We start from the raw sequence: 13,509 nt of genomic DNA, 5'->3' as shown, positions 1-13,509 counted from the left end.
AAAGGCTGTTCACGCTGAGCTACGACTCGGGGCGATCTCTTTGGACGGCGGGTGGGCCCGGTGGGGCCCTGGCCGGAGCCAGCGACGCGCCCCCCCCCCAATGGAAGGGAGCGAGTGCCACTCTGTCTCGGTTGGTCATTGCCAGATGTTAAAAGGATGTGTTTTTGCTAGATCACCTGATTGTTCAAGAAAACCAGGATTTTGGAAATTTATGGCAAATCTACTAATTGTTACGTTTGAAACCAATTTTTTTAAAAATGTTGAAAAGCAAAGCATTTCTGTGGAGCACCACAGCTTTGTGACCTCCACTCTAGGTGGTGGGGTGACAGTCGGGAGAAAGACACAGCTGACGACGTAGAAGGGTCTTGGTGAGGGGTCACCGGGACGTGAGGCACAGCTGACGCGGGACCAGGACCGGGGAGGAGCCGCTCGCTCGGGGAACTGCTTGGGAGGACGGGCTGGCCGGCCGACTATGAGGCAGGAGAGGGACACGTTTTTTCTTTTGGCTTAAGCCACTAATTAAGATAAAGCCACCAATTAAGATAGCAATAAATAAGGAAAAGAACGTTCAGGAAATAAAGACATTATCGAAAAATACGTTGAGTTGGAACATTCTGAGGTAAAGAATGGATGAGTTTCACAGGTGAGGAATCTGTGACTCCAGAATGGTAATTCCCAAAGCTTTACTCGTGACGAGAGCTGGGGCGGCTGTGGCCCCAGTGACTTTCTCTTACCCCAGATGTTGCGTCCAGCGCGACAGCCGCGTGTGGCTTCTGAGCAGTCGGTCCAAATTGAGATGCACTGTAAATATAAATCACACCCTAAAAAAGGGAATATAAAGTATCTCATTAATATTTTTCTGTTGATTACATGTTACACAGTAATATTTTGGCTCTATTGAGTTGAATAAAATATAGTGTTAAAGTTAATTCCCACTGTTGCTTTTTTGAAACTTTTTTTCTAGTGTGGCTACTAGAAAATTTCAAATTAAGTGTGTGGCTTGCATTATGTACGCGTTGGACAGGGTTGCCACAACCCGCCACAAGGAGCACCCCAACTCTGCCGCAGTCTATGGGGAACGCCCGGGCTGGGGCCATTGGCACCATGTCCCGTGATCACATGACGAGCCTCCACAAGATGTGAAGTTTTCACCTCAGAGCATGGAAAACGCAAGTTGGAGAAAGAGCGAAGATTACATTGTCTAGTTTCTGAAGCGTCCCAAGGCGCATGCCGGAAACAGGTTCCTGAATCTGGAGTGAATCTCGCGATGAGGACACTCCTGTGACTTTCAGAACATCGTCGTGATCCAAACTGAACTGGGCACCAGTCCGATTGAGCACTCGAGGCCTATGTCACCTGCTCCTCAGGAAGGCTCATCAGTTGTCCTAACGAAGACACCACGGAGCAGACCTAATTACGGGGAAAAGGGTCAGGGCCAAAGGCACCCTGGAAATGACTCATTACCCACCTGCCGAGTCCTTTGGATGATTTTTAAAATAAAGTTTCTACCTTGGAATAATTTCAGATTTATAGAAAATTTGTGAAGTTACTCCCATACACCCATCAACTGGGTTCCCCAATTAACATCTGTGCATTTGTCACAGCTAAGGAACTAACATTGCCATGTCGCCATGAATTGAGCACTAAACTTTGTTTGGATTTCCTTATATTTTACCTAATGTCCTGTTTCTGTTGCAGGATCCAATTTTAAATAAATGACGTTTAGTCGTAATGCTGCCTTAGCCGCCTCTAGGCTGCGACAGTTTCTCAGAATTTTCTTGTTTTTGAAAACCTGATAGCTGTGAGGACTCATAGTCAGATACTTTGTAGAACGTTCTTCAACTTGCATTTGTCTGATGTCTTTCTCAGTGTGAGACCGGGACTGTGGGGTGTTGGGAGGAATACCCGAGAAGTAAAACACTTCTCAGCACATCACATCAAGGGCACATGCCATCAACGTGGCTTCTCACCGAGGATGCCGTCAAAATGAATAAAGGAAGCTCTATCCAAACGGAGCAGGCAAGCCGTGCGCAGCTGTCACTCACTATGCTGGAGGCAACTCGCACGGGCCAGCAGGAGACTGTCCTCTCTACCTGGCCATAGCAAGGTGCCACCACTTAGGACTCTCGTTTCCCTCCAATGAAACTTCGTTTTAAACGACCCTTCCCTGCTCCTGCCTTTCCTCTACAGGAGAACTCTTCTTGGTTCTCCAGACTTGCCTGTGGTTCCCCAGTTTGCTTGTCCCAAATTGCAGTTTCTCTGCTATTCTCGAATAAACTCATTTACTGCTCAATAACCTTTGTCATTTTGTTTTGAAAGCTGATGAGGTTAACGTAATCACCTGCCCGAGGTAGGATCTGCCAGGCTTCTCTACTGTAAAGTCGCTCCTTTCCTCACGTGCCTTTCTAGACTCTGGGCTTTGGCAAGTCTGGGGAATTAAGCTACACTTGCCTGATGGGGGAGCATCTATATACATTTTTTGGAATTCTGTTTAGAACATTTTTCACGTATCCCTATTTAATCCATCAATTATATAGTATTCTTTCATTTTAAAATTTCACATTTTAAAGTTTTCAATTGGCACGTTCTAAATATTATCTAATTTTGTCTGATATCTGTACGATTTCCCTTTCTGTCTTCAAAAATTTTCCTTCCTCTGGTGCCCTCCCCAATTGCATGTTTTAACCGATAGTTATGTACATTAATTGAAGAAATGATTGACTCTTCCATAACCTGGTTGTACGTAATACATTATAGTTACTCCTCTTTGACTTCTCATACTTAAGTGGCTAGTAATGTTTTAAATAACCAAAATTACTTTTCTTTGCGGTAAGGTGAACTATTAAATATTATACAATAATTTTGTATTTGACAGCCTAACTAAATGGTCATTTGCTTTGCAATTTCTTAGTATTTTCAGTACAAACAGATAAACTGATATGATTTCATCTATTTTGTAGTTAAAACTTCTGAAAAACTTGACGCCAAATCCCCAATTTCAAGTTACGATGGAAGAACTTGCCACAGGCGGTGACTGACACCGTTGTCAGTCGTGAGAGGAGACAAGCTTCTTTTTGAGATCCATCTAATTTTACAGTTTAAGAAAAAAAAATACTACTTTTACTAAGTGTGTATGTAAAGCCACGAGTAACAAATGTTGACATAAGATCCTTGACCAAATGTTAATTATGGTTAACTAACTCTTGGTTTCCTGATATGATTTAATACTGAACCATCCTAGCATGTTTGAAAGCAAATTCCTATCTAAAAAGTACTTTGAGAAAACTGCAGCCTCGTGAGACTGTAAACAGCCTAGACACTAGAAGTTAGTCTCATTTGTTCTAATCCAATCACTACTTAGTTCATTAAAATACAAGCCTCGCACTAGGATTCCTTCGTTCCCGTTAATCCATGAACTTGCCTTTCTAGTGCTAGAGTAACTTCAATTTGCTCCTCCAAAAGGACTGTAGTGTCACAGCTTCTCGTTGGAGTTTTCTACAGTTAAGCACTAAAGCAGATCTTAACAGGCACTGCAAACATCCTTGACTTGCTTTTTTCAGTAACTTTTTAGACTTAAAGTTTGAAAAAAAGCCAGTAAGAACCAAAGATTTCCTGAGTACTCAGATGAGCTGTGGTATGCGTTCCCACCACCCAGCTGCACAATCACTGCCTTCTGGTCCGTGCACAGCCTTTCCTGACAATGTGAGTGGCTCTGAAAAGAGCCTTTGGGTTCCGTTTTCTTTTCCAATCGTTAAGGTCGCTCACGGGGCTTCAATACCTGGAGAACACTTGCTCTGGACTTTGTGATGACTCTCGGTCTTCTTGGGCAGCAGCACGGCCTGGATGTTGGGCAGCACGCCGCCCTGCGCGATAGTCACGCGGCCCAGCAGCTTGTTGAGCTCCTCGCTGTTGCGGATGGCCAGCTGCAGGTGGTGCGGGACGATGCGCGTCTTCCTGTCCTCGCGCGCCGCGTTGCCCGCCAGCTGCAGGATCTCGCCCGTCAGATACTCCAGCACGGCCGCCAGGTACACGGAGGCGCTGGCCCCAACGCGCTCTGCATAGCTGCCCTTGCGGAGCAGGCGGTGCACGCGGCCCACGGGGAACTGCACTCCAGCTCTAAGAGAATGGGCCGGGACCTGGGCCCTAGCGTACGTCTCGCCGCTCTTCTTCCCAAACCGACACATGATCGGAAAGCTCTCCAAGAACAGCACAACTACAACGGAAAAGCGCGCTGCGGGTTTCATTTATAGCCTGCCGGCGGGCCGTGCCCGGCTATCTGATTGGCTGACGGAGCCCCAGCCAATCAGAAAGCATCACTAGAATCACCTCATTTGCATACACGTGACGGCTCGCTGTCCAATCAGATGTCGCTGCCGCGCGCGTCATCTCAGCCCGTGTCTATAAATACGACCCTTGTTGCCTTCAGGCGCTCTCCCCTTGTTCGGTGCTGGTTGGAGCCGTTGAAGCCGAGCACCCACCATGCCGGAGCTGACCTCTAAGGGCGCTACTGTCTCCAAGAAGGGCTTCAAGAAAGCCGTCACTAAGACGCAGAAGAAGGAGGGGAAGAAACGCAAGCGGTGCCGCAAAGAGAGCTATTCGATTTACATCTACAAGGTGTTGAAGCAGGTGCACCCCGACACCGGCATCTCGTCCAAAGCCATGAGCATCATGAACTCGTTCGTCACTGACATTTTCGAGCGCATCGCGGGCGAGGCGTCGCGCCTGGCGCACTATAACAAGCGCTCGACCATCACGTCGCGGGAGATCCAGACGGCCGTGCGCCTGCTGCTGCCCGGGGAGCTGGCCAAGCACGCCGTGTCCGAGGGCACCAAGGCCGTCACCAAGTACACCAGCTCCAAGTAAAAAGGCTCAGCTACCCAACGAGCTTCATCACCCAAAGGCTCTTTTAAGAGCCACTCGCCTCTCTTAAAGGCCTGTAGGCTCACTGGCTGTTTGGCTGGTGGGGGGTGGAGACAGTAGGCTTTAGCACTAGGAGAGCAAGCTGCTCGTTTTGCAACAAAGAACGTTGTGCTGGACTTCTTTGGCTCACACCATTCAGTTTCAAGTAGAATAGGAAACTCGGCTCAAAAGACTATCTTAGTCATATGACTGTCTTACAGGGTTGGGCCTAGTTAGTACTTGAATAGGAAACTACCTTGCAAGACTGGGTGCTGTAGGCATAAAAATAATAAGGGATTTTAAACTGTCAAGGTCCTTGAAATCTGTGAGGTCAACCAAGGGTTGCCTTACCTGAAAACAAGGAAGACTTAAAATTATAGCCATTAGTTATGTAGATTGCTTATGCAGCACTTCCAGTGAAACCACGGATGTGAAGAGGAACAGTTGTCCTCAAGCTCCTCGGATCCTGTGTCCTCAGGTGGTTTCGTGGGCTCAGTTCATTGAACACGCATGGTTTTTTGTCTTTCTCTGGGATCTTTTACTGTCTATACTTTCCACAGAGGAAGGGGTCTTGGAGCTGTGGGAACAACATTAAGATAGTAGATACTTGGTGGGAGCATTATGGCTGTTTACATTGGCCGTGCTGAGAAAATTCTTAGGGTTGTCCTAAAGCTGCTGAGATTTAAGGCCCAAAGCTCCATTCCTTAGTCTACATGGTGACATCATCTTGTACATTTATTGAGGTCTCTAAACTGGGCTATTATAGGTTAACAGTCCCAGTAATTTTCCTGGAAGAGATCACTTCTAGTCACATTTCATCATGTAAAGCAAGTTACATGCCCACACCTAGTCAAAGGGTCAGGAATAGCGTTGGGGGAAGTGGAAAACTACAATTAAACTATCGAAGTCGTTGAAAGAGTAAGAACATCTAACACTTTCACCTTTGCAAGATGTGTTTTCTTTTTCAATAAAGGAAGCAAGATTGGTAGTAGCAAAAACAGGTTGACGTTTTAGGGTAGACATTTGCCCTGCTTGAAATTAACAGTCTGCGCTCAGCAGATGGACCAACTTACTTTTTAGCAAAAAAGGAGCAGCTTGCTTTTCCAGAGCTTAGGCCTATTTCCCCCAACTCCCACCAGCCGAACAGCCAGACAGCGAGCCTACAGGCCTTTAAGAAAGGCGAGTGGCTCTTAAAAGAGCCTTTGGGTGATGAAGCTCGTTGGGTAGCTGAGCCTTTTTACTTGGAGCTGGTGTACTTGGTGACGGCCTTGGTGCCCTCGGACACGGCGTGCTTGGCCAGCTCCCCGGGCAGCAGCAGGCGCACGGCCGTCTGGATCTCCCGCGACGTGATGGTCGAGCGCTTGTTGTAATGCGCCAGGCGCGACGCCTCGCCCGCGATGCGCTCGAAGATGTCGTTGACGAACGAGTTCATGATGCCCATGGCCTTGGACGAGATGCCGGTGTCGGGGTGCACCTGCTTCAACACCTTGTAGATGTAAATCGAATAGCTCTCTTTGCGGCACCGCTTGCGTTTCTTCCCCTCCTTCTTCTGCGTCTTAGTGACGGCTTTCTTGAAGCCCTTCTTGGAGACAGTAGCGCCCTTAGAGGTCAGCTCCGGCATGGTGGGTGCTCGGCTTCAACGGCTCCAACCAGCACCGAACAAGGGGAGAGCGCCTGAAGGCAACAAGGGTCGTATTTATAGACACGGGCTGAGATGACGCGCGCGGCAGCGACATCTGATTGGACAGCGAGCCGTCACGTGTATGCAAATGAGGTGATTCTAGTGATGCTTTCTGATTGGCTGGGGCTCCGTCAGCCAATCAGATAGCCGGGCACGGCCCGCCGGCAGACTATAAATAGGACCCTCTCAGTCGCTCCAGCGGAAACTTTTTCCACTCCTACCATCTTGTTGTCTACCATGTCCGGACGCGGGAAGCAGGGCGGCAAGGCGCGCGCCAAGGCCAAGTCCCGTTCATCCAGAGCCGGGCTGCAGTTCCCCGTGGGCCGCGTGCACCGCCTGCTCCGCAAGGGCAACTACGCCGAGCGGGTGGGCGCCGGCGCGCCCGTGTACCTGGCGGCCGTGCTGGAGTACCTGACGGCCGAGATCCTGGAGCTGGCGGGCAACGCGGCGCGCGACAACAAGAAGACGCGCATCATCCCGCGCCACCTGCAGCTGGCCATTCGCAATGATGAGGAGCTCAACAAGCTGCTGGGCCGCGTGACTATCGCGCAGGGCGGCGTGCTGCCCAACATCCAGGCCGTGCTGCTGCCCAAGAAGACCGAGAGTCATCACCACAAAGTCCAGAGCAAGTGATCTTCAGGTGTCGAAGCCCCGTGAGCGACCTTAACGATTGGAAAGGAAAATAGGACCCAAAGGCTCTTTTCAGAGCCACTCACAATTTCTGAGAAAGAGCTTAAGCGAAACTACTGATGAGGTAACAACAAACGTGCGAGTTTAATTGGTCACAATTCTTAAACCAACAGGACGAATATAGTTCCGGTGACTGGGGCTTCAGAAGCAATTCACTTTAACGTGAAATTGGACAAGAGTGCCATTCTTGCGAAAAAATGCAAACTTACACTAGAACTACTGTGACAACACAATTCCAATAAAAAATGAAAATAGAGTCGTATCTTGGGGTTTGTATTTTAATAAGGATAGAGTTAGACTAGAGATTAGAGGCTAAAAAAGATTTGTAAACTTGGGGCTTTCAACTCACACTTGGAGAGCACGTCCAGAGGGTGTCAGCTAAGCATCTAGCGAGGCAGGACATGCTGTGAGGCTGCACGTTTCTCAGCCACTTTCCAGCAGGGTCTTTTGTTCCAAGTATTCTAGGACGGTTCCTCATGGTGATATCTGTAACCGCGACATGCTAGTAAGTCAAAGAAAAGGCACATGTAAGTATTTGACACCTGAGTTTGTGAAAAACAGTAGCATTGAATAGTAGGTTTGTTAGTATGTAGGTTACCTCTCAAAGACTAATACCATTTTGATGGCAAAATATCAATATTACTCATGTGATAAGACAGCTTTCTATCATTCGGGAATATTAGGCACTGAATTCTTGAAGGTTTAACCACTGAAAATGAAACAAAATATTTTGTCGATCCTTCGGCATGAGGCAACATCCACAGAAACAGCTGAAAAACAGGAAAATGGCCAAATATGAAATTCGTGTACAAAAGTGAAACCATCAAAAAGTCTCCAACCACAATGCAAAACAAAAATCCGCACATTTATAATAAATTACAAAAGTTCTTTAACCATTTGCAAAGTTAAAAATTAATACTTGTGTCCAGAAAATTATACACAAACTTTAGAATTGATGTTTTAAAATTACAAGGACATAGTTTTTAAAAAACCTATATTAACAAAACACTGCTAATGAAATGAGTTCCTCAAAAAATATAAATTCCTTAATTTGAGCCTAGAAAGCAGTGAAGACTAACATAAATTGAAAACAAAATTAGGTCATTGATGAGCTACCATCTCAAAAATCAGGCTTCCAAGTGTATAGCCTCTTAGACATTTAAGGAAAGGTAAATCTATAGCTAATGGAATGGTTCTGGATTATGAAAAAGTTTCGTGTTTTTGAATAAATGTGACCAGATCTAATGAAGAAAGCCTGTTACTAAGTCCAGTACAATAAATATTTCAGTTATATGTAAATAAATCATTAATTTACTTCATTGGCTTCTATTACAATGCCCTGAAGTCCATTATTCAACAAAGAGGTATTTTTAAATACCAGGCACTTTAATATTCACTTAATATTAATTAGTCTATTTTTTTCAGGAAACAAAATTGGACATATACAAAACAAAATTTTCATGGAAATTTCAAATAGGAATAGACTCAAATTATATTACCCTGAAAATGTCATTATCAATAACATCCTCTTTTCAATTCTATCATTCTTGTCATTTTATTTTCAATCATTGTTAAAATTTTAAAACATAAACTTGAAAGAATAGTATGATGAACACCCATATTGCACACATGAAAATTTAGATTTCACCTACTAAAAAAGGATAATCTCTTGTATAATAATGATGCCATTATCATACCTCGGAAAATTAACAATAATTCCCTAATACCCAGTCTATTTTGAAATGTCCTCCATTTCTCCTCCTCCCAAATTTTATAGCTGGTTTTATTTTAGTTTTTGTTTTCAAAGTGAATGTAATATTTGTACTACGCCCCAACCCAAAGTTGTTAAAGTCAAAGTTTGCTGTTAGGGCATATGTGTATAGCATGGAAAACAGTATGCAGTTTCCTCAACAAACTAAGAATTCATCTACCATACGATCCAGCAATCCCTCTGCTGGATATTTACACCAAAGACTTGCAAACCCATATCCGAAAAGATATTTGCACACCGATGTTCATAGCGGCATCATTCACGGTGGCCAGGATGTGGAAGCAACAGAAGTGTCCTACGGTAGATGATGAGATGAAGAAGCTGTGGGACATACATACAATGGAATATTACTCAGCCGTAAGAAGAGATGAAATACTGCCATTCGCGACAACATGGATGGACCTCGAGATAATCATGCTAAGTGAAATAAGCCAGACAGAAAAAGATGAAAATCACATGATATCGCTTATATGTGGGATATAAACTTAAAAGCAACAAATGAACAGAACAAACAAACAGAGACTCATGGATATTGACAATGGACTAGTGGTTATCAGAGGGAGGGGAGAGGGGGAGGTAGACAGGGTAAAGGGGGTCAAATACATGGTGACAGAAAGAAATCTAACTGTGGGAGGTGAACACACAGTGTAAATATACATATGCCTTACCGAAAAACAAACAATACAATGTAAAAACAAGTGTTTAGCAAAACTAGGAAATTTTATGTCACAATTATTATCCAACAGAAAGAGAGTCTGCCCACCCAACGTGCAACAGAGCCAAACACTGAACACCAAATTTTGCAGTGGAGAAATTGGAGCCATTTACTGGCAGGGCCCTGAACCAGAAGGACAGGGAGCTATCACTTAAAACCTAAACGCCAGGATGGTTTTTGATCCAGGGTTTTTAAAGGCAAAGATTGAGAGTTAGGGGTTAGGCATCATGGGTAAAGCTGACTGGTTAGTACCTGCGTGACCTTTAGTGGTTTTCTTTAGTCTCTTTAAGTTAGTTCCTGACGTCATCTCGTGTGGAGCTTGTTGCTGTGGTCGGGCAAGCTCACCGGGCTGGAAAGCCAGGATTGGTAAAACGTCTGATTGTGCATCAGGGACGTTACCTTTAAAACAAAAGGCAGCAACTGAACATCTTGTGACCGTTATTATTATGTAAGGTATCATTTGTGCTTGATCAGATGCATTTTTTTAAATTATATCAAGCAAAGTGTCCTTTTAAATTTTTTTTCTGGAATTTGCTTTGCAGGCAGGCCTCCAGGACATGACTGAAACACTTTTTTAATCTTTGACTGTGAGCTACATGATGACCAAAGCAATTGAAACACTTAGTTAAAGGCTGGACTCTGCGACCTAACATCTAAACATGTTTACTGCTGACGGTTAGTTCCATCATCATGTATAATATTACAAAATATTGACAATATTTTGTAATACAGCTACGAATGTGAGTCAAGGAATTTTCCAAACTGTTGGTTTGTTTAGAGAAACAGCTCAAGAAAGAATTAAAAACAAATCAAAATACACTACTGTAAAAGAAAAAAAAGCTGCTTTTTAACTATGAGGCCATGAGGTAAAATAACGTAATCCATATGCCCACTAATTGTCACACACATACAAACGCTGCAGAGATTCGAGACAAAAAGGTGTACAGTAACGTAAAGTCTAAAGATCTTTAAGAGGATTAACATAAGAATGGAGGAAATGACACAATTTTATAGCTGAGAATAATGAGGTTTATGAGTTAATTGTTCCTTAAATTAAGAAGCACACACGCTCTCTCATGTGCTAACAAATCAAAATACACTACTGTAAAAGGTGTGTGCGTCTGCGTGTCTGTGTGTGTGTCTGTGCGTGTGTGTCTGTGTGTGTGCCTGTATGTGTGCGTGTGTGCGTGCATAGCAGCCGTGGGTTTCATTCGCCCAAAAGGAGGCAGAGAAATTCTGAGAAATAGAGAGAAAACTGAGCGACAGTTAAATGACCCAGAAAAAACATTTCATTTCAATTTATGCAGACGACATAATAGTACGATGAAACCTAACAAAGACGACATGCTCAAAACTGTTCAGAATGAGTGACTGATTTCTTAACATTAAGTATGAGAACTCAAGTCTGGGAGAACATTAAATAAGCAGCACGCAAGGGTAAATTATGATCCAGAAGGTTCACTATTCAGGGATACGCAGAGAGACAAGTCTATGCCTGTACCAGTCCATCTGATCGGAGCGAGAAACCACACTCATATCTGTGCAGGGCAGTCCAATGTAAAGAATTGTCTCAGGGACTGGACAGAGAAGAGCTGGCCAATAACAAACAATGATAACTCTAAACGGCAGAGGAACAGCAGAGATAAGGGACAGCTGCCACCCAAAGACTGAAGGGGAACCCCGAGGACGGAGCCCCAGACCGCGTGTGTAGCTCCCTGGATGGCTGAGAAGTCGCTATGGCTTTGCATATGGAGAACTTGCTGGAAACCCAGCCTCGACCACAGATGAAGGCGACTGGAGAGCGGAGGTCCAGAGCCGGGTGGGAGGGCAGAAGGAGGGGCCTGCACGGGCTCACCCAGGGTGAGTCCCATGGGGATGGGATTCAGGACGGCGTCCTGGGCCCAGCAGCATTAGGGCTTAGAGGAAAGATCAGGATTCGGCCAGAGGGTCCAGAACGAGCAGCCGATAGTGCCCGAGAACAAGCAGACTCGACTGGTAGGTGACCAGCAGGTGGAATGGGGCCCTCGGGAAGACGAGGGAGGCCAGCTGCCACGCACTGGCTGGGAAGGCCTGGGGAGCGACCCCTGGCTGCCAGCGTGGAGGCTGGCGAGGGCTTTGCCACACGCTGTCTTGCTGTGAGTGGGCTCAAGAGAGAATGGACCGTGAAGAAACAGATCGCAAGCAAGCGGGAGTCTTCTAAAGTGTTTTGCTACAAAAAGCAGCAGACTTGCAGGCTGTCAGCTTTCACAGAAAAGTCAATGGCCTTTGTGCAAATAGCTGTAATCAGAAAACCACAAAAATCATTCACGTTAACTAAACTACATGAAGTCTCTGCTCTGCGGAAAGCCCAGTCCTGTTGAAGAGGAGACGGGGGGAGAGGGCACTGAGCAGGGACAGCCTGTCTGCGTGGAGAGTGCACTGACCCCGAGGGGCCCCCCGGGTGGCGGCGTGTGGACAAGGCGCGTGGGGCCTCAGGCTCCATCGGAAGGGGCACTGATTCCGATGGGAGATCAGGGGGGACGTAAGTGACCTCATCTGGGCGTGAAGCATGAGGAAGATTTAATGAGTCTGCTCGACTCATTAATTAAACAATAAGTGTAGTTAAAAATTAAACTATTGAGCTGATAAAATCTTCCCATTTGGTGACACCGGGTGAAAGGTTCGGGGCCATCATTCATCTCCTGGACACGGGCACATCTTGAAAAGCTGAGAGGTGTTCGCGTGAAAGGGACGAGGACCAGCACGCCCCTGCCTCAGGTCAGCAGCCTTCGTGCCCTAATATTCCCCCTTCAGGATGCTGGGGACGGGTCTTCCTGCCACACAGAGCAGCTTAACGTTTCCTTCGGGGTAGGGGTTGTGGGGGAGGGGACAGTGGGAGAGGATGTCACCTCTTCCTGAAGGAAACAAGAGCTCCAGAACTTCAGGGAACAAAACCGCAGGCAGTGACATCGTCCAAAGGGACAGCGGCAGAGGAGGCCTGGACTCTGGAGCATCTGGAGACAGACCAGTAAAGTCAGACTACACTTTACGGGTTCATATCACTCAAGTATGGGACAGGACGAGATGGCCTGCAGCTTAGGATTCATGTACTGGGCTTGTTTCTGTGGCCCCGTTAACGATCCTTTTTTGAGAAAGCAGCGATCACATCGAAGATGAGACTATAGTTGCAAATGCTGATTTCTTCAGGGCTGAAATATCAGATGAATCACAACAGATCGGACCTTTGCAGTGAATTTACGCGTTCACGGAAACACTTGGGGAAGAAGAGAAGGCGAGACCCCTCCCCACACGCACCGCCGGCTTCGGGCAGTAGTTGATAAGAGCAGAGCCTGGGGCAGAGGACATTGACTTGGGGCTGCGTGCAGGAGCCCGGAGCTGCTGCCCGCGTGGGGGAAGTGGCCAGGGCCGAGGCCACGCGGAGGCGGCATTTACCGGCGGGAAGTCGGTGTAAGTCGCCCCGGCCAACTTCTTGGCTGGTTCTTCCTCGTTTACCTGGTCTCTATAGAAATCGATACGGCCGATGACTGTCACGTTTCTGTTCCTGCCTGGGCCCCCTGTCCCAGCTCCGGATTCACAGACTCAGTGCTTTCCTGGGTCTGACAGGCATCCAAGCCCCGCAAGGCCCAGTGGAGTTCGCGGCTTGCGGTGGGAACCCCACTCCCCCCGCGGCTCGTTCCCCGAATCCACCGGGCGCCACGCCGGTCGCCCACCCGCTCAAGCCAGACGCCCGGAGCCCCGCGAGTTCTCGCTGTC

At 46.6% G+C, this 13,509-nt stretch overlaps 5 protein-coding genes across 5 annotated transcripts in view; 3 read left to right on the top strand and 2 right to left on the bottom strand.

The window, feature by feature from the left end:
* Window positions 1–3,729: 3,729 nt before the first annotated feature.
* Window positions 3,730–13,509, bottom strand: part of LOC102890931 (histone H2A type 1-H-like) — a 103,810-nt gene continuing 94,030 nt past the window's right edge. The window contains exon 2 of the mRNA XM_015598281.2: window positions 3,730–4,103. Coding sequence (XP_015453767.1) covers window positions 3,762–4,103 — 342 coding nt within the window. The 3' untranslated portion in view covers window positions 3,730–3,761. The remainder of the gene's footprint in view (window positions 4,104–13,509) is intronic.
* Window positions 4,453–4,890, top strand: LOC102878268 (histone H2B type 1-A). The gene has a single exon (XM_006923485.2). It carries the CDS (start codon window positions 4,480–4,482, stop codon window positions 4,861–4,863), a length of 384 nt encoding a protein of 127 aa, XP_006923547.1. The 5' UTR covers window positions 4,453–4,479; the 3' UTR covers window positions 4,864–4,890.
* LOC102878513 (histone H2B type 1-A) lies at window positions 6,110–6,548 on the bottom strand. The gene has a single exon (XM_006923486.2). It carries the CDS (start codon window positions 6,518–6,520, stop codon window positions 6,137–6,139), a length of 384 nt encoding a protein of 127 aa, XP_006923548.1. The 5' UTR covers window positions 6,521–6,548; the 3' UTR covers window positions 6,110–6,136.
* LOC102878774 (histone H2A type 1-A) lies at window positions 6,818–7,228 on the top strand. Its single transcript, XM_006923487.2, has one exon. It carries the CDS (start codon window positions 6,818–6,820, stop codon window positions 7,211–7,213), a length of 396 nt encoding a protein of 131 aa, XP_006923549.1. The 3' UTR covers window positions 7,214–7,228.
* SLC17A4 (solute carrier family 17 member 4) overlaps window positions 11,493–13,509 on the top strand; it is an 18,035-nt gene continuing 16,018 nt past the window's right edge. Inside the window, exon 1 of the mRNA XM_006923618.1 lies at window positions 11,493–11,751. Within this exon, the coding sequence (XP_006923680.1) occupies window positions 11,493–11,751 (259 nt within the window). The remainder of the gene's footprint in view (window positions 11,752–13,509) is intronic.

The sequence above is a fragment of the Pteropus alecto genome, unplaced genomic scaffold (genome assembly GCF_000325575.1).
Source record: "Pteropus alecto unplaced genomic scaffold, ASM32557v1 scaffold49, whole genome shotgun sequence".
In the NCBI taxonomy this organism is placed as follows: Eukaryota; Metazoa; Chordata; class Mammalia; order Chiroptera; family Pteropodidae; genus Pteropus; species Pteropus alecto.
The sequence above is the reverse complement of the archived record's forward strand: the minus strand, read 5'-3'. Positions and strand labels throughout refer to the sequence as shown.